This window comes from Pteronotus mesoamericanus, unplaced genomic scaffold (genome assembly GCF_021234165.1).
Source record: "Pteronotus mesoamericanus isolate MK-2021 breed Mesoamerican mustached bat unplaced genomic scaffold, CSHL_Meso_final contig_163, whole genome shotgun sequence".
Classification (NCBI taxonomy): Eukaryota; Metazoa; Chordata; class Mammalia; order Chiroptera; family Mormoopidae; genus Pteronotus; species Pteronotus mesoamericanus.
This window is the reverse complement of record NW_026555064.1, coordinates 6,162,911-6,181,796: the sequence shown is the minus strand read 5'-3', so window position 1 is coordinate 6,181,796 and position 18,886 is coordinate 6,162,911. Positions and strand designations below refer to the sequence as shown.

Genomic DNA, 18,886 nt, shown 5'->3' with positions numbered 1-18,886 from the left:
ACAAAGTGTGTGTGTTCCAAATAGACAGTAAGTGAAATACAGATTTCTTCTTTGTATTCAAACGTTCGCTTCTTTCCACTTGTTATTTGCAAAGTAAAAGTGTAAGGGAAACCTGGGCTGATCCTCCATGGGTTAGTCACCGACCTTTGTTTGGAGTGACCGCAGCACTCACGCACTCTGCCTCCCTTGAGCAAACATTCATTCTCTCCTTATAAATATGTCCATGTCCCTAACCACTTCTCTAGTGACATCTGCTTTGCATTTTATTTGGTATTTTGTAGGGCATCTTTCATTTCATTGGCACTGGAGTTTAATATGTCATTAATTATTTATTTAATGATTATGACAAAAGGGGGCCCCCAAAATAGAATTATCTTCTGGAGGGTGGGCCCCTTGTAGGACAGGCTTCCTCCGCTAGGTGAGTGTCCTAGGAACCCGTCTATATCAGTGAACCACCTGGCATTGTCGTGAGAGGCTGGGTCTGGCTTCAGCGAATATTTTTTTGGAGACTCTTTCAACATATTTGCCCATTTCATGGTGCGTGATTTCGAGTGCACCTACCCACAGGTTCTCCCCGCATATATTGACAATGGCAACAATGATCTACTTTTACTTCACTAGGCATGTTAATGCTTTAAATGCCTTTCAAATAACAATTTTATCTTTTAAAACCCTGCCCTGTATATATTTACAAGTGAAATAAAAATGGGAAGAAATTAGAACTTGACACAATCTATATCTATTATTATTATTATTATTATTATTTCTACTACCATTACTAAAAAGCTACATACTATATATAAGATAACTCCCAGAAACCAAAGGCCTTAACTTTGAGATCTTTCCTTATTCTTAGACTATCTTGGCTTGAATTATAATGCTAATAATGCTGTAAGACAGTGCAATGATTAATGTAGTATACAACGAAGACAATACAATGAACGAAGGGCCGATCATATATTTTCCACGGAAAAATCTGAATCAGAAATTTTTCCCGTATACTTTTCTTAAATTTTCGGTTTTAAGTGAAATTTTAGAAATAGTGTTTTTGCACCCAATTGTTTCTCCAGCTACGCTTAAAGGAGAGATGTCTTAATGGAAGCAGCATGACTGGAGCATAAATGGAAAGTTCCTTCAAAGACGCGATCTGGAAAGGCTATGCTGAGCCACAGTTACTGAAGCATACTGCCCATTTCTGTGCTCTCTGCTTTTGTAACCTATGAGAGGTGACCTGATTTTTTTCCCCTTTCATTCAAGGTCATCAGTAAACTTACAGAAAATCAAAAACAAAATAATACAAAGGAGCAACAGATAAAGGAGAATTTAGGGGCATATTTAAAAATACCGCATTCATTTAAAATAACTTACGATGAAAGGGTCACTTCAGAAGGGCACTGCTTGAAATTTAAGCAGGCAGTAATGGAAAGCGACAGACCTCAAACAATTTAAGTCTTTCACAGCTGAGTGAATTCACAGTGACAGGAAGACAAGGATGTGCTAACTTACCTCTGCAGGACCTTGGCTATTGCTTCGTAGGCTCTCGCCAGGCTGAGATCATCGTCCAGCTCCGTGGAGACTTTGCTGTAAGCGCCGAGGACCTATCAGGAAGAGAGATACCTATTAAACAGAGAGCTTGGCCAGACTCACTGATGCTGCATTTCATAACAGAAAAGATTAAAATTAATAGTTGCGTTTAATGTCTCCATAAAGTATTTTTTGTTTATTAAAAATTCATGTTGGGTTGGTTTATTTTTATCTATAGTATAACTTGTTTCACAGCAACCTCTTCAAGCCACGACCGTGAGGTCTTACTTTTGTGGAAATAATTCTTTTCCTGCACAATCCAAAAATCTTCCAATTTATATAACTTAGGTGTGAATAAATAATTGAATGGCTTGCAACATTATTTTAAAATATGGGACTATTACCTAGGTAATAGAAAGCAGATTATAATATTCTACTATGGTAGCTTAAATATCACTTTTCTTTCTATAAATAGCTGTTTGAAAAGCATGAATAGAGGTGCCAGGCAATTTCTAAATCTATCATTTTATTAGATGCATATCTCACAGTTTGTACATGTATTCAGTATACACTAAAAATATTTCTTACAAATGTACTTCATTACCAGCAATCTCTTCAATAATCAAAAGATTATGGCTGCCACAGTCAAATGCACGATATTAATTTAATTTAACACTGACATCATCTATGTGATATAATTTTCTGTTTTATTCTTTTTCCTTTTCAATGGCCAGGAGGAAAAATACGTAAAGCAAAATCCCCATTCTTTCTTCTTCCTTTATTGTTACTTGATCCAACCTATTACACACATGAGGACACAGGAAATCTCCAAAGACCTCTATGCAAATCCTTTTTGCACATTTTCTAAGACAGAATTGGTGAACGTCATTTGACAGCGCTGGGAGAGAGTCAGCGTGAGGAAGGGCATAAATATGAGCCGAGGGCCACGTCCTGGCCTCGGCAGCTCAGAGGGTTTGGTATGAGGGGCAGTGTTCACATTCGTTTTTAGTTTCTAAAAGTTAATGCTTGGGAAATAATTTCAATAAGGCCACTGTGACACCTCGTAGATTTTGGGTTTGGTATGGTTACCAAATGAGTGCTCGGCACATACTGATATTAAACTTCCTCACTGACACACACTGACCCAGTGTTTTAACTCCCATGAAAGCTGCCAAGTTCAAATTTTTAATTCTTATTTTTAAGGCTTTTAATAATCCTTCTATAAACCTGAGAATATTCTTCTTACTTGGTCTTGCATAACTGATAACACCTAGATTTAGTCAGATGTCACTTGACATAGACCTTTCTAAGTTAAGGGGCAAAACCCCTGAATTTTGTGAATGTATGAGAGGCTTTACCGAATCCAAATATAAAAGTTTAGGAAGAGCCTTTCTAGTATCTTTTTTGGCTTATCTATTTTATATGACATTCTGGAACTTTAAGATTGGATATTATATTTTTGTGCCCAAAATAGCTTGTTTTCGGCAAATATTGTTACTGTGTGCCAGGTGCTACGTCAGACCCTAGGAAAGCTTCCGTGGAAGAGAAGGCCTGCGGCCCTCAAGGCCTTGCCGCGGTACAGGCCGCCGACGGGCGTCGCTGTGCGAACCAGCGGTGGCCGGAGGCAGGCGTCTGCGCGGCTCCCAGGGTGCTCACCCTGCGCCACTCGCCCGTGGCCCTGGCCGCCACGGGCCCTGGAGAAGTACAGCGACACGCAGGATTTTATCTTAGCGGTGTGACTCCTGCGCCCGAGGATCAGAGGGTAGTAACGGCAAGGCAGGCGTGCCAGAGCCGAGGCTCCTGCGCCACACCGGCGTGCCGAGCGGCCGGGGAGCCCCGGGCCGGGGAGCCCGCCCCTCTGAGGGCTGGCGTGGGCTGCAGACCTGGTTCTACACGAGCTCCCTCGGAGAGCCGGCTGTGGGATGAGCACTAATCTTACAGTGGGAAGACTTGGTTTCCAGGCCCAGTTCTTTCATGCCCTATCCATTCGGGCCAGGAAGGCTCCGTAAATTTAATGTCCTCAGATGTAAAAAAAAAAAAAAGAAAAAGAGAAGCCACTTCTGAGAGGCCACCATAAGACAACACAGAGTGCTCCGCAAGCCGGAGGACAGGGCGTCTCTGGGACTCTGCTCACCAGCCATCACTGAACGGCTGCTGGTGTGCGTTTCCCCCTCAAGATGAAGACACACATTTTATTCGTGGCTTGAGGAAGTTCCTGCATCTCCTTTACCACCAACAGGACCTACACACGCAGTGGGAAGAGTATAGGACAGTCCTGGTCCACCAGGGAAACAGTCAGTGACAGGAAATCCACGTGGAGGGCCCTGGTCAGAGGAGCCCGTCGGAACCAAAGCCCGGGCCCCGTTCCTCGCGGGGTGAGCACTGCCGAGGGGGATCAGCCCAGGCCGGTGAGAGCGTAAGGAGACTTCAGGGCAAACCCGGCAGACGGCCGGCCGAATGATGTAGTTCCGCCGGCGAGGAGTAGAAAGGACATTGTTAAAACAAAAACAAAGAACCCCATACAAGGAAGTGAAAAAATAACGGAAGATTATGAATTCTGTAGGAACAAAAAAGATGTCTTATAGTAATCTTGGAGTAAGCAAACTTAAATGTGTTTTAAAGTTGACAAAGTATAATTTAATGTTTAATAAATATTAATCAATTAGAGCCCTTTGACAAAGACTGGAAACTTTTTTCAAAGAGTACTTCAAGTGAGGAAACGCAGTGTGGAATCTGAGGGACCCAGACCGGACTTGATTGACTATCCTGGTGGCATGCCATGTGCTGGAAACAAGTCCAGCCTCTGGGAGGTTAAAATCTAGCATCACCAACTGAAGAAGAGAGAATAAAGAATCTCAGGAACAAAATATTTTGATAAATTGAAAATGTATTATATATCTTTCAATTTTATGTGTACTGAACCTAATCAACCTTGGTCAAAAGATAGAGGGGAAAAAAACACTGATGAAGCACGCCCCTATGTAAATGTCAATGAATGCCAAACTGTGCATGACAAGGAGGTTACGGAAGCTGGAAAAGTCAGGCACACACCTAATAAAATATGAGAGCTCCAGAGCCACTCAATCCAACTGCTCCCATGATTTCAGGGAATAATGGAGATGAAGGTTTGAAAATGATTTCGCTGGAAGTTTTAAAGGCAACGGACTCTGTCTTCCCACTAGAATAAAACATATTTACTTGGAAAGACATTTTCAAATAAAATCCAAGTTCTTAAAATGAAATAATTTCTATCCATCACCTAAAAAACAAAATTAATGGAATACTTAGCATAAAAATGAGAATGTACAAAAGAATAATGTGGGCAGTATGCTACGCAGTCCTTGAAAAATTCTATGTTGTAAAAATCAGATTTTAAGAATCTTTTATTTCTTTTGTTGCAACAGCTTTCAAGAGAGCATTGGATTTAAGTCAAGATTGTCACCTATCAACAAAGTGAGTGGGACATACACACACACATACACGTACACACATAGACACTGTTTCTGTAGGAAAAGCATCCAATCCACAGAAACTAGCATACAAATAAGTCCTAGCATCTAGCCCATTTAACATGGAAATTTTGTAATTTTACAAAAATTTTAATTATCTCTAATTCTACTCTTACATCATATTTTTGGTATTTTCCCCCTTATATACAGTACATTTCTTTCTCTAGTTACCACCCTCCCCCCGCTCTTAGTTATTTCAATATTTGAAATTAGTTGGGACTTTTACTCTGAGGGCACAGACCAGGCTTTGGAAGGGCCTTATAGGATAATTAATCAAGTCTCCCTCTGGGTGTTCAAATTTTCTTCAGATATCATAGGCTTTCCAGTCAGGCAGGTCTACTACTGAGCTGAATGACACGTGTCAAGTGACTTAATGCCCCTGAGTTTATTTCCTCAGGTATAAAATGGAAATGAATAAAGTCTACCTTGAAGGGACATTATAAAGTTCCAATAAGATGAGGTATTTAAAAGTACTAAGATCCTTCTAAACAGAGTCTCCTGTGATTGTACAGGTCACATGTTCATGAAAGCAGCTCTGATTCAGAGTTATCTGCCAAAACTGCATAAACTAGTTTTTAAAAATCTTTCTAAAAATTGAAAGGTAAACAATAATAAGCCTGAAATTTATATTGTATGTGTGCATCTTTATCTGTCCTTCCTTCCACCATTCCTACAAAAGCTGGAGACACAGCTATATATAGGACACTTTTGTTAACTAAATAAGAGTACAAACAGAAAGCACATATGGTAAAAATAAAAATATTTTTCCTTTCAAAAAATAACAGTACCTACACTAAAAGCTTTGAATGAAGCAACTGCTTGATTTTCCCCTATCAGTTCTCAAATGGGGGCGCTTTTGTTCTCCCGGGATTACCTGGCAAGGATGGGGGAAGTTTTAGGTCATCACCGTTGGGAGAGGTGCTGGTGGCATCTAGTGGGTTAAAAGCCAGGGATGCTGCTCAGTACCTCACAATTCACAGACAGCCCCCACCACAGTGAGTGATCCCGCTGCAGATGTGAGTAGTGCTTTGTTAAGAAATCTTGATCTAGCTTTCACGTGAAAAATGTTCATGATGGGAAACTACCCCCTAGTGAGGGTAGTCACTAAATCATTGGAGAGTTACATAAGAAATCGATTGATTAAGGTGAAGCAAAACCTGTAACTTCCGTTCACTAGCCAAGATTGTGTTTTGTGGCAGAACCCAAATTGGTCCCCCTTCCATGTGACAGTTCTTCCAAAGCTGAACGATGGCCGCTTTCCCTCCTCAAAGCCCACAGGCATATAGAGGCATCCAGGATGCCCTGAAACAGGTGAGAATAAAGCCCCAACTGTTTAGCTGCATCTGAACATTTTATTTCTAGTTTTTCTATAAGTTTAAGAGTTCTAGAAGAGTTTAAATAAACCCACCTGGACATGAGATTTGTCTGTAAATAAAGGTATGAGCCCATTGCTCAGGGTGTATATTCTTTTACCTCTTTCTTTCTTGCTCACCGTAAAAAGACAGCACAACTAACATTTTGTTTGTTATACATCCCCTCCATAAACTCAAAGGTGTGCTACTGCATGACAGAAGCTCGGCACTGGGATCAATACAGTGCATTACTTTGAGGAGGAAAAAAGCAACGATGCTGATTTATTTTTGTGTAATAAGAAGTGTAAAAATAAAAAAAATCAAGTTGCCATCTTGAGCTTGAAATCATTGTCAAGTCTGATAGGAAATACATTTATTTTGATTTCTGGCACTCTAACCCCCTTTAGCCATTTCACAGTTGGTGAGCAGAAAGGATGTTTCTGCCTCATTTACAGTGTCTGAACAGGATTCAGACAATCAACTGCAACATTAGTCAAAGAAATCAATGGCTAATGATTTCTGACAAGCACTGCAGTAACAGGCTGAGGACCAGACTGGGCAGCGACAGCAGTCAGAGCATTTTACTGGAGCCAGTGATGGGCAATGGTGGGGGACGATTAAAACAGGGCAAACAGAACTGGTCCCACGGCACTTAAAGACTCACACACTCTCTGCAAGGGCACAGTATCTGCCATGCAATAAACACATAACCCTTTCCTACAAAGATGTTATGTTGAATGAGCACTAAGGCCCAGCAAGTGTGCATCTCTGTAAACTACAATACACAAAAGTAGTTCAATATTTTGCACGTGCTGAAACTATTCTTATGTTGGTAGTCTAGCTTTACTATTCACATCGATCATTTGGAGTATGACTCTTTCCTCCTGAAATGCAGCGCTCATCACTTGGAGTATCTGTTAGCACATAAAGTGAAGGCCATATGGTCCAGTGCAGAAAGGAGTGTGAAAAGACATGAGTTTTAGTTTTTCTGCCGTGAGCTCAGGGTATGATCTCAGATAGGTCACTTGGTTACCCTGAGCTTCAGATAATGGGGTGGGACCAAATGATCTAGAATTCTCTATTTCAAAAATGTGACTTTGATTTTAGGACTCTATGCTGATATATTTAGTAATTCAAGATGTACCCTAATTGTTTTCAATCATTCATCTTTGGATTTAAAATCCTGATAAATTTACTTTATGTCAAAAAAATAATTTTTTATGATGACTCATTTCATTCACTTGAAATTTTATTTTCACGCTTTCCCTTCATTTGAACAATCTTGTATTATCTTAATGAACTGCTTTAAAAAAAAAAAAATGAAGTCCCTACAGTGGAATGGATGATAGCAAGGGAGAGCTAAATCTACAATGCTTTTGATTCATATTAAGGAACAACTGTTACAAATGCAATGATCAGTGCTCTTCAAAATTAGCAAATTATTCTTGTATAATCCTAAATTATTAAGAATTTGATAAAAAATTAAAGTTATCTTTAAATTTCATAAACTGAATTAGAGTTGCTAGTTAATCGCTAGGTGCTAGGAGTTTACATTGTACTTTCAAAAGCTATTAAGGAGAGCAATATATCTCAAAAACTTTCCAAGAATCTTCTCTCACCTAAAGCACCCTCTCTACATATCCATGTACAGATGATTCTCACACTCCAAAATAAGAAGATAAAATTCTGCTTACAGTTAAAAGTTTCTTAAATAATAAATTGGAATATATTACTTAAAACTGCTATTTCCTAAATTGGTCATTAAAGTTTTGTGCTATGTCAATGAGCGACATATTAATGAACAATTTTTATTCTAATTCTCAATTGTTATTTTCTATACTGTCAATCTGAAAGCATGGGAATATTTGTCCAGTTACAGCCCAATCATAGTGTGAGTTACATTTTATTGCACTCTGAAAACTTCGCTGCCCTTCATCTCTTGCTAGAAAAATCCATTGGATGCTATGTTATACCTATTGCTAGGGGGCCCTGGACTACAGCCAGTCCAGGGATCTGTGAGGTGGCCTCATACAAGACGTTCTGTTCAATGGAAGGTTATGGTGATTATTTAGCCCAGTCGTGGTCTCTTAGGTAATCCAGTGGAGCAGTTAGCGATGATCGAAGTGAGAAGGTGCTCAAAGATAAGTGAACCCAAGACAGTGACCGAGTTACGTCAATAGAGGGAATTAAACCAGCTGCTGCTGCTGCTGCTGAGGGGATAATAAGAAAGCTCAGCCCCTTATTTCCCAGGGGTCCTCCAGCTCCCAAGAATATTTCAGTATGTGAGGCCCAATTGCCTACTGATCCTGGGTGTTCCTGGGGTTGGGTCTCTCCCATCGCCACAGGAATCTTTACAATCAGATCTCTTACTTGACAATCTGAATGAATCTCTTTCTCGTACCCAGAGAATAAAACTGAGAAGTACTTAGAAATAAAAGGGCTCTCTAGAGTCAAAGTGGCAAGTAAATAACTCCAAGCCTTTTCCTCCTCCATGTTTATTGGTGAGAGACAATACAGGTTGGTTCTTTGCACAGCAATAGGCCAGTAGGCACAGCTTGTATAAAATGATTCAAGATTCCATTGCCAGAAAAGATTTTTTGGGGAAAAAAAATTTATGTAGTTTTTTTTTAACTACGAAATTATCGGTCTCCACTTGGCTATGTTTACATGACGATGAAAAGTGTGACAAATAATTCCATTATACCCGTGAGGCCATTACCTGTAATTTCAGTTCTCTGTTATTTATGGAGACCAAAGACAGTGCTGGCAAAGTGAATCAAATGAAGTGCCAGTCAAATCTAATCTGAACAACCCTGTATTGTCACCCCCTTTGCCAGTGCAGAAATGTCAACGTGAATGTCTTGCTGGACTGTGAAGGACTCTGGGAACCTCACTCCAAACCTTCTGCTACAGAACGGAGCTCAGTTCTCTCCTCCTCCACATCCCTCTGCCTGTGTCACTCTTTCTGATTCCACAGCTGACCCTTCCAGCGCTGTACACACATCAGTTTCTTGTGCTATTCAAGTACTTGCCACAGCATTATATGATCTACTTATTAATATTTGTCTCTAATCGGATCATAAATGCCATAAAGACAGGAACCATGTCTGTTTTGCTCTCCATTGTACCCTTTGTTCCTAGTCTTATGTTAATGTTGAATATTGTTGAATAAATATGGTAGAGTCCTTGGAAAGTACCTGCAGAAACATTAATGTGGATAAATGATGTCTTGTGTAATATACTATAGTATACTATACTATGATATGATAATAATTGTATCTAACCAGCTTAAAGAAAAATAAGCTTTTATATAATATTATATAATATTAACTCATTTATATTATATATTGTACCTTATGTATTTATAATATCACATTATATAATGTTTTGCTTTACATCTCACTTGATAAAGAAAGAAAATTTGCGTTACCACTGCGGTAAATGGAAAGTATGTAAACATTTTCAGTTAATAGCCAGTCCTGGAGAGTTCAAGAAAACAAGCCAGATTCCTAAAGGGGGATTTAAATATTTCAAAGTGACATAAGAACACCTATCTAAGTGTGTGCTTGCTTCATCTAGTCACATTTGCAAATAAGTAAGTTTTGCCCATTACGAGTTCCTGTGGTCATTATGCTCAGTGAAGACAGGCAGGTCAGAGGCTGAAAGTTAGGTTAACTAGTCATGGTATCTTGAGGAATAATTCTTCCAGTCTGTGGAGGGAATATAAAATACCCTTTTCTCTTTGTTTAATCTAGAATAATGAAAGACTAATATATTTCCCACTTTCAGAAGTAACACATTAAGACAGAGGAGCAAGCAGGAAAAAGCCACTGGCTCGGGGACTTCACCAAGTTCCTCAGCTTTCCGAAAAGTGGCCACTTACCAATCTTCTCCCATTTGACCTCTATGAACAAAATGGTTTCTGGCACCACAGGGAAAAAAAAATCAAGGAGTGTTTTACATTAGTGAATGACTTTTTAGCTGGCTTTAATACACACCAATACTGTGAGAATTTCTGTGTTTCTTCATGAACCAATTACCACGAGGGGACTTGTCTCTCCTCTGGCAAGAGGACCATCCTCTATTTATAATCCCTTTTGCTAGAGCTCTCCCTCATTTACAGCAGCCTTCAGTAAAATTTCATCTTGTTTCCCCTTCTCCGGAATCCGCGAAAGCCTTGAGAAACATTTGGAGCATATTCTCTCTGCGCAATTTGATATCCTTTCCACCACGAGCCATTATTCTGGTACACTCGGGAAACCCTAATTTAGATCCATGATGTGATGCTTTTGTTTCAGGCTCTGTGAACACGTTTCTTTAAGATAAAACATGGTAGGGAAGTCTTCCCCTGAATGCTTGCACACAGAGAAAGCTTCATCTATTACCCTCTTGCCATGATAAAAGGGACCAGAAAACAATTTATGAGTCATTTCCATTCTGACAGATGAGACAATGAGTGGAAACGCGATGCCTGCCAAGAGCTCTTATCAAGTAGGTTATAACAACTAGTAATAAGTGTAAATAATAAATGGCTGGAATCTTAGGGGAAACGGTGGCAATATGAAACGATTTTTGATACTTCTGATGGGGTTCTGCTGCTCTTGGAATTCCCTGCCTTCCCAGTAGAGTTTTGGCCTGACAATAAACAACAGTTTAGTACTTTATCTAATCCCAGCCAGGAGGTGAGTTCAACAGCAAGCTTTTGCAGATGTTCACATCCAATAATCTATCCATAATTGATGAAACAGCGAGGTCAGATGTAATGGTTGCTACTATTCCAGCAACAAGTAAATGGCTATTGACAACGTGTGCCTGTGTGTCACAGAGCGCTGAGCAGTGACAGGCATGGATTCCTCAGTGAGCCGTGCAGCAGGAGGACCATACTGACACCTAAGCAGGTGGAGGGAGCTTGGGAAGGGAAAGGGAGGTCACTGAAGCACGGAAAAAGACGGAGACACACTGAGGAGGAGAAGCACACGGTGAGCACGCCCTGGGCAAGGCCGGGGACCTGGGTAAGTACAAATGCGTGAGCAGTTCAGTGATGCCTTTGAATATGTGCACTGTGGTCCAGATGTCTGCGTGTGTTCATCACCCGCGTGTCTTCACTCACACAGCTGGCTGTCAAACTGTGCAGCCTGGGTGACGCTAACACCAGAGTGGATGCATGGGATGCTTTGGTGCCCAAACCTTCCCCCTGAGGGACTTTCATTGATATTCCATTTAACACTGCAAATTTCATTTTTTCTCCCATGTATGAAAATCAAAATCTAGGAGATTCATATATGCAATTTTAAGAATACTCCAAGACAAGCCAAAGATGCGAAGTGGTGAAGCTAGAAAATTTCTCAAGACTGGGACTAATCCTGAAATACATGCAGCTTAAAATCAAATTTACTGCAAAGAAATGTGAGTGAAAGGCGAAGTTTTCTTCAATAATAAAAAGCAAACACTGCATTCTATTCACCTCAACCTAGGCAAAGACTATAATAAATGCATTAATCGAGTATACTTTTATTGACTGAATAAAATTCAAGATATTTGAACCTAAATAAACAACTGAAATCTTATACTTTTGTTCCAGGGCTAAAAAATAATGTTTTTCCACAGTTTACTATGTAATATTGTAAAATGAAGAATGGTAGAATGAAATGGTAGTTATTATTGCTATAGGTAGTCATAAAGAGGCCTGGGACAGAGATGTTTTAAATATTAATATTCCTAAAATCACTTAAATCAATTTAACACTCTTTAGTGGTTTATTTAGATGTGTGATTTATTCTCTCCTTTGCAACCAATGCCTTTGATCAGCTATGAAATAACATATGAGCTGAAAATAAAAAGGCAAAACAAATTGCTGTTACCATTCTTATAGTAAGCTTTAGGCTTTATAGCACAAAGTAGAAAATTACCATTATGTTTGGTGGTTTCAAATTACTTATCAATACTTAGAAATGGAGAGTTATCGAGCCCAGAAGGACTGGTGGAGATCATTTCTATCACCTGTGTGTGGTTCTGCTCCTTGAGCTCAGCCATGCTCCCAGCTGGGGTCCTCTCAGGCCCTCTGAGGTTGTCTCATTTAGTGGCCCTGCCCTGCTCCAGTGCCCAGGACCATCTCTGTCCCTGATCTCCCAGGGAAGCAGCTTGGCATCTCATTGGTTTGTGTGCATCACACTCTGATCTCAGCCTCTGTTAAAGTGACTGTGCTCTTGCCATGTCTCTTGAGACCAAGCCCCCACCATGCGTCTTAGCCCTTGGCGCTGAGTCGCAATTTTGCTCTTCTTGATTGAATCCCTGTCTTGGTACCTGGTTGGGTCCCTACTTATTAAAAGTCTGGAGACCTGAGCCCAAGATATGTGGTTGGTGCTTGTCACTTGACAATGGTTGTTACTGCCATTTATTGAGCAAAAACTACATGTGCAAGTATTTTCTATGTATGGTACATTTAATCTTGACAGAGCCCTTTAAAATAAATATTAATATTTCCATTGTGCAAATGAGAAAAGTGAAGTGCAGAGAGGTTGAGTAACTTGCTCTAGAATACACAGTCCTGGAGTTGAAATGGGAGAAAGGGTTTGAACTGGGTTTATTGGATTTTGAATCCTGATTACTTTGTTCTTCGGCACTGTGATATGCCTGGTGCTGGAACACCTTGAGAACGTCTGTGTTGACTGAACCCCTCACTTAACAGTGTGACGCCTGCTTCGCAGCTCCCAGAAGCTTATCTCTGCGCATCTGTAGGAGTAACCCCTGCAGACCAGCATCTGACAGTTTAGATGTGAACTCCATGTTTGCCTGGTCACAGCTTTGCCTATTATCCATTGCTGTTTTTTCGTCACATGGCCAACTGATAATGGTTACTGCTAGTTAATCCTGAGTATTTATTCTGCCATCCTTCTGCCCACAACGACCCCCTTTCCATTCAGGACAAAATGCCTGACTTTATAATGGCCGCCCAGGCCTCCGGGATCCGAGCCCTTATCTCTTTGACTTTGGCTCCTGCCGCTCGGCTCCCCTCTGCTCCTCCTCACTCTCACTCTCAGGGGCAGGGCTGCTCTAGGGCTTTGGCGCTGACCACGACCTCTGCTTGGAACAGGCTTCCCTCAAGCATCCGCATGGCTCACTCTCATTTGCGTTTATTCTTTCCTCAAATGCCAACTTCTCAATCAGGCTTTTCTGATCAGCTGCTTAAAATTCCCCCCAACCCCACCACTCGCTTCGGCACCCCTGAGTCATTTCTCTGTTGCATTTTTTCCTTCTTTTCTAGAGCTCTTATTATTATCTAACATTCTATCTAACTCACTTTTCTATTACATTTAATCTTTATCATTATCTTTCTCCAGTGGGAGATGATACTCTAAATGTCTAGTAACAGGGCTCAGCAATAGGTGCTCTGAAACAATGTGCTGGATAAATAAACCACCAATTATTCTTAAGGCTACACATATTAACTAATTTAGTCTTCCCAACAGCCCATGAGTAGGCATTAATATTTATTCTTCTCTCTCTTTAAAGGTAAGGAAATAGGCGCATAAAGACGAAGCCACTGGGCCGAGGTCATTCAAGTGGTGAGTGACCAAGAAAGGACAGGAGGCCAGGCCCTCCGATTCCAGAGACGGCACGCCTACCTGGCCCTCTCTCTCCTGCCTCAGTGCCAAGATGGTGCTAACAATGCTGCTGTGTGGGCTGGGCTCAAGTCTGGCTCCTTTTGATACCACGTGTCCCATCGTTGACCAATATGACAACAATGGTGTCCTGCATAGTGCTGTTAAGGAAACTGAGCAGAGCTTAATGACTTGTCCAAGACCAAAGAGTTTGGTGACAAAACCAGAAGCAGAACCCAGGATATCTGGCTCCCAATTTGGTGGTCTCTCTGGTCCTTTCAAAACCCATTTTGAAGATCATAGCAACTGGCCTGGGTAGTACTTTTCCACTCCCATATAATCTATTAAAATAAACAATTAAAGAGTAATTTTGGCTTTGCAACCTTGTAACAAATATTAATGTTTATTTCTATAATATTTTAAAAGGAAATGTTTATTTTTGTAATATCTATGATGTTATAAACATATAAAATGAACATAATAAACAGTCACTCTGCTGTAAGCTAATATAAGCTCATAGGGAAAATGAATATGTTTAATTAAATTTAGGAAAAATGTATAGTTAAATCATTTGCAGTACAATATTTAGGACTAATAAACCATTATCTCTTTACTATTTTATTGGAATTTTTATCAGCATGCTATATTAATAAATAGCATCTTCATTTTACAAAGGGGGATGCTAAGAGATTTGTCTATGATCCGGTAAGTCAGTGGTGTAGCAGGAATAGCAGAATCCTTGCACTAACCCAGCAAATCACCCTTTTACTACTCTCTAACCTTCACCGGCATTTATTGTGACAGCACAGGATGTCAGATATAGTTCTAAACACTTTCTTCATATTAACCCACTTAATCCTCAGAACCACCCATGAGTTAGGTTCTGGTGTAATCCTTACACTGTTGATGAGGAAACGGAGGCAGATGCAAGGTTAAGTGACCCATGCGAGGTCACAGGATGAGAAATGGGAGGACCCGAATTTGGAGTCAGGTGAGGTGACTCCCGGGGTATGGCCTCAGCACTGAACCATGATTGTGGTTAAGGTGGTAACAGAGAACACTGTACTCTACAGGAAGGACCTTATCTCCTTTCCTTTATTTCATTTTATCCAAAAGTTATAAACATTCTGCCCTGCCAAATTTTTCAACTGAAAATCTAACAGTACTCCTTATGTTTATTTTTTTTTAAGTAAATTTCCTGGCATTTACTAAGAGTTGCGAGCAGTCAGTAAATTTGCATCGGGAGCAAGAAGAGGCCGAGGACTGTAGGAACGTATCGAACGTACTGATTTTGAAAACGAGAATTCTCTTTACATGTGCATTCACTCTAGAGCTGCACATATTTTACTGTCAGCAAAACATCCAGAAAAAACAAGGCAACTTCGGCTAAACAGTGAAGTTACAGTTAACGAAGAATCCATGGTACCCCATTATCTACTCCAATGGTTGATGGCTGGTAAGAGAGAGGTGGGAGGCAGAAATGAGAAATGAGCAGTGAGAATTCCTGACATTTTTTTCTTTGGAAAAGCTATGAAGCAGTGGGTCATTCCTAACTTGATGCCACGTGCCGCTTCCATTTCCTGCGTCCTCTTGCCCCCTTTCCCAAACTCTGCCTTGACTTTAAGCTGTCCCAGGAGCAAAGAGGTGATCTAAAAAGAGCAGAGAGGTGGGTTCGCCCCTGGTTGAGGCACTTACGGGAGGTAACCCATCAATGTTTCTCTCTTTCTCTCTTCCTATCTCTCTCTCTGAAAGCAATGAAAATACCCTCAGAGGAGGATGAAAAAATTTTACTCATTGTGTCATTTTTATTGGCTGCATTGTATTGCATCCTAGAGTACTCAGCAACGTTTAATCAAATTCCTATTGTACATTTATTTTACTTCTGGATCTTTCACCATTATAAATAGTGCTTATAACAGTGTAGATTCAAGTTACAGCTAACTATATTAATAACTGTGCAAATAATATTATAGCTAATTATATGTATACACTCATAATTATTTCCTTCAGATATACTCCAAAATGAGTAATTCCTAAGTCAAAAAATATGGAAAATTGTGAGTCTTCTTAAAATAGAAAATAGCTACCATTTATTGAATGCTTACTAAGTGCCAGGCACATTACTATTTTACCTCACTTACCCCTCATACCAGCTTGGTCACCCCCATTTTACAGGTATGGAAAAGGAAGCTTACAGAAGTCAGGTGACTTGCACAGGTGCAGTTGAACGTCGGGGCCCCTCCTGGACATGCTGCAGCCAACGGCTGCGGGTGCCAGCCCGTGGAACTACCTGCCCGATGGCTGGGCTCAGGATAAGCTAGAATTGCCAGAGAACTGCCAGAGTGCCGGTGTCCCTGGAAGCAGCCCTCAGCCAATGAGGCATGGGAATTGGTGGACAGATGCTCCAGCTCCCTCGTCCCCTTACTGGGAAAACTGATTGGTTCCTACACTGTTTGTCAGAGTGTTCCAGCAGGACGTGGGTCCGTCTGCCCACAGTGGTAACTCGCTGGTAGAACCTCTCCTCGATTAAGTACTTGAACTCAAAGCCACACCTCGAAGTCTGCTACTGGAGAAACCCAAACCAAGACAACAAGGCTGTTAGTCTAATAGTCCAAAACTTTCCACCTACAATGGCACATGCTTTTATAGAAATTCAAAGAATGTCCCGTAAGCTTTGCAGAAAATACCCGAAAATGTGTTTTTTAGTAAGAACCATAAGACACATTCAGACTGCAATGAAAAGTATTTCAGGATTTAAGTTATTCTGCGTTATTCATTTGTTTTGAAACTCTAATATGTAGAATCGAGTTATTCACACTCTTTCGAGCAAGGTACACTTTCAAGCATTGGTCTTCATAAATTTGCCTCCTTCATCTTCCCGCCTCACTCCTGTTCCCGTTCCGCATAGGCCTCTCTAATGTGTTGCCGAGGAGCCCCTCTGCGGAGCGGGGCTGGCGCACCGTGGGCTAATCACGCCCTGAGTCCCACCCAGCCCTGCACTCTCTCCCGCAGCTCCCCCTCTAACCGTACTTCCTGTTGGCCCATACTATTTGACTTTCTAATTTTCTGCCTCTAAGTCATGCTTTTATGTAAAAGGATCTTAACTTTCTTCCTTGAAATGCTGTCACACACACTTATATAATCAGCCCTTGATTATTCAGGAACTGAGCATCATTTTGTGGATTGTTTGGTTTCTTCACTGCCTTCCTTCTCTTTCTCTATCATTGGCCATCATCATTATCATTTAGGGGGAAAAAGGGTCAAGAGAAGACATTCATGGGAAAAACACAGATTTAATCTTAAACAAGTTCAGTTTATTACTTATTAACTCAATTTTTTATATGCTTGTTAAGGAAGAAAGTTGAATTTACTGGGTGAAAGTGTTTTAAGTATATGATTAAGTATTAGGAGTATAGCATTAAAGTTATTTTTAAAACCTATTACGTGCTATTTTTATTGTGCACTAATTATACTGAATAAGCTCTTAAGCTCTTCATGTCAATATAGCTGCTAATTGAAGATCAAGTAATTGTCTACACTACCAATACACTTGAGAATATTTTGGATACGTTTTAGTATGTTGAATTACATTTTTCTTTCTGAAGTTATCCCTCCTGCATGGTAGAGGAAAATATATAATTTGGCTCAATCTGGAGTGACAGAGTATGATCCACACACTATTGCTGTTTAACATGTCGAGTCCTATAATCATCTCTGGATTTTTGCAGGTGTGATGCCTCTTCTTTTTTTGCAGCCTCTAGATCAACGTGTGCTAACAGCTGTGCCGTTGCCTCTAGGTCTGTCATACAATTAGTCTTCTGATGAACTATGCAGGTTGTTTTATTGCTCCAGAGAACATTTTCATATGCTAGGCCTTGAACTTTAAGGAGTATACATACATTATGTTCCATATGCCACTAATATTCCATAGAGTTGATTAGAGCACTTTATTTTCAGAGTGTCGAAGTCCATCCTCTTTAGGATGAACCAAATAAAAATAACTATCTTTTTCTTTATTTTCCTTGAAAACGAATGTTGAAAATTTTTGCCCTATTTCTTAAAATGTGAACGACTGGAAACAAAAATTTTGGCAGCTTATAAAGAGCTACTCTAGGTGTACATTTTGTAATGAGTAATAATGACAATAATGAAGTTTTGGTTAAAGTGGTGTTCTAGATCTCAAAGATATCAAAACCAGCTTTTACATTTCAAAAAAAAATCAATACATTTTATTACTAGAATATCAGCGTTTATGTTAACTTAGGCCATGGACTTTCTTTCCTGACATAAAACATCTCTTTATTTCCAGGAAAGTCTGTATCTTATAAGTTTTTGCCTCACAGATTAGTATTTTAAAAAGTATAAATATTCTTTTTGAGTTTTTCCTTTTTCTGTAATTTTTGTCATTTAAATGACAAATACTATAATTTATGACAAATACCATTATGAATTCATCATTTAAAAAGAAAAAAGTTATTTTCCTAAGCTGTAATATTGAAAAGAAAGAGCACAATTAGGAAAATGAAATAGAAGAAAAAGGTTTAAAGAGAGCTCCCTGTTAATGAGGAAATTTTTTAAAAATTTTATTTTTTATATTCTAGTCTGCAAACAATCTTTGCTCCACAAATTTTATATGCAGTTATTCCTGAAGGTTGTCTGTTTTAATGTTTTAGAAAGGTCATGACTTTAAAAACAAAGACAATGATAGCAAAATCATTAGTAAAACATTTTACATTTTCATAATCTCCAAATTAATAAAACACATTTTCTATGAACTACTTAAAAAGCTATTTTCCAAGTAAGGCTAACTGTTCAAAAAGGTCTTAAATAATATCAGATATGGAATCCATGCTTACACCATGTCTCAAATGGCTGCTTTATAATTTTGAGTAACATAATT

At 39.7% G+C, this 18,886-nt stretch overlaps 1 protein-coding gene across 1 annotated transcript in view; it reads right to left on the bottom strand.

Annotated features, from left to right (window-relative positions):
• Positions 1 to 18,886, bottom strand: part of TTC29 (tetratricopeptide repeat domain 29) — a 116,963-nt gene that overhangs the window by 36,873 nt on the left and 61,204 nt on the right. Inside the window, exon 7 of the mRNA XM_054595697.1 lies at positions 1,507 to 1,598. Coding sequence (XP_054451672.1) covers positions 1,507 to 1,598 — 92 coding nt within the window. The remainder of the gene's footprint in view (positions 1 to 1,506; positions 1,599 to 18,886) is intronic.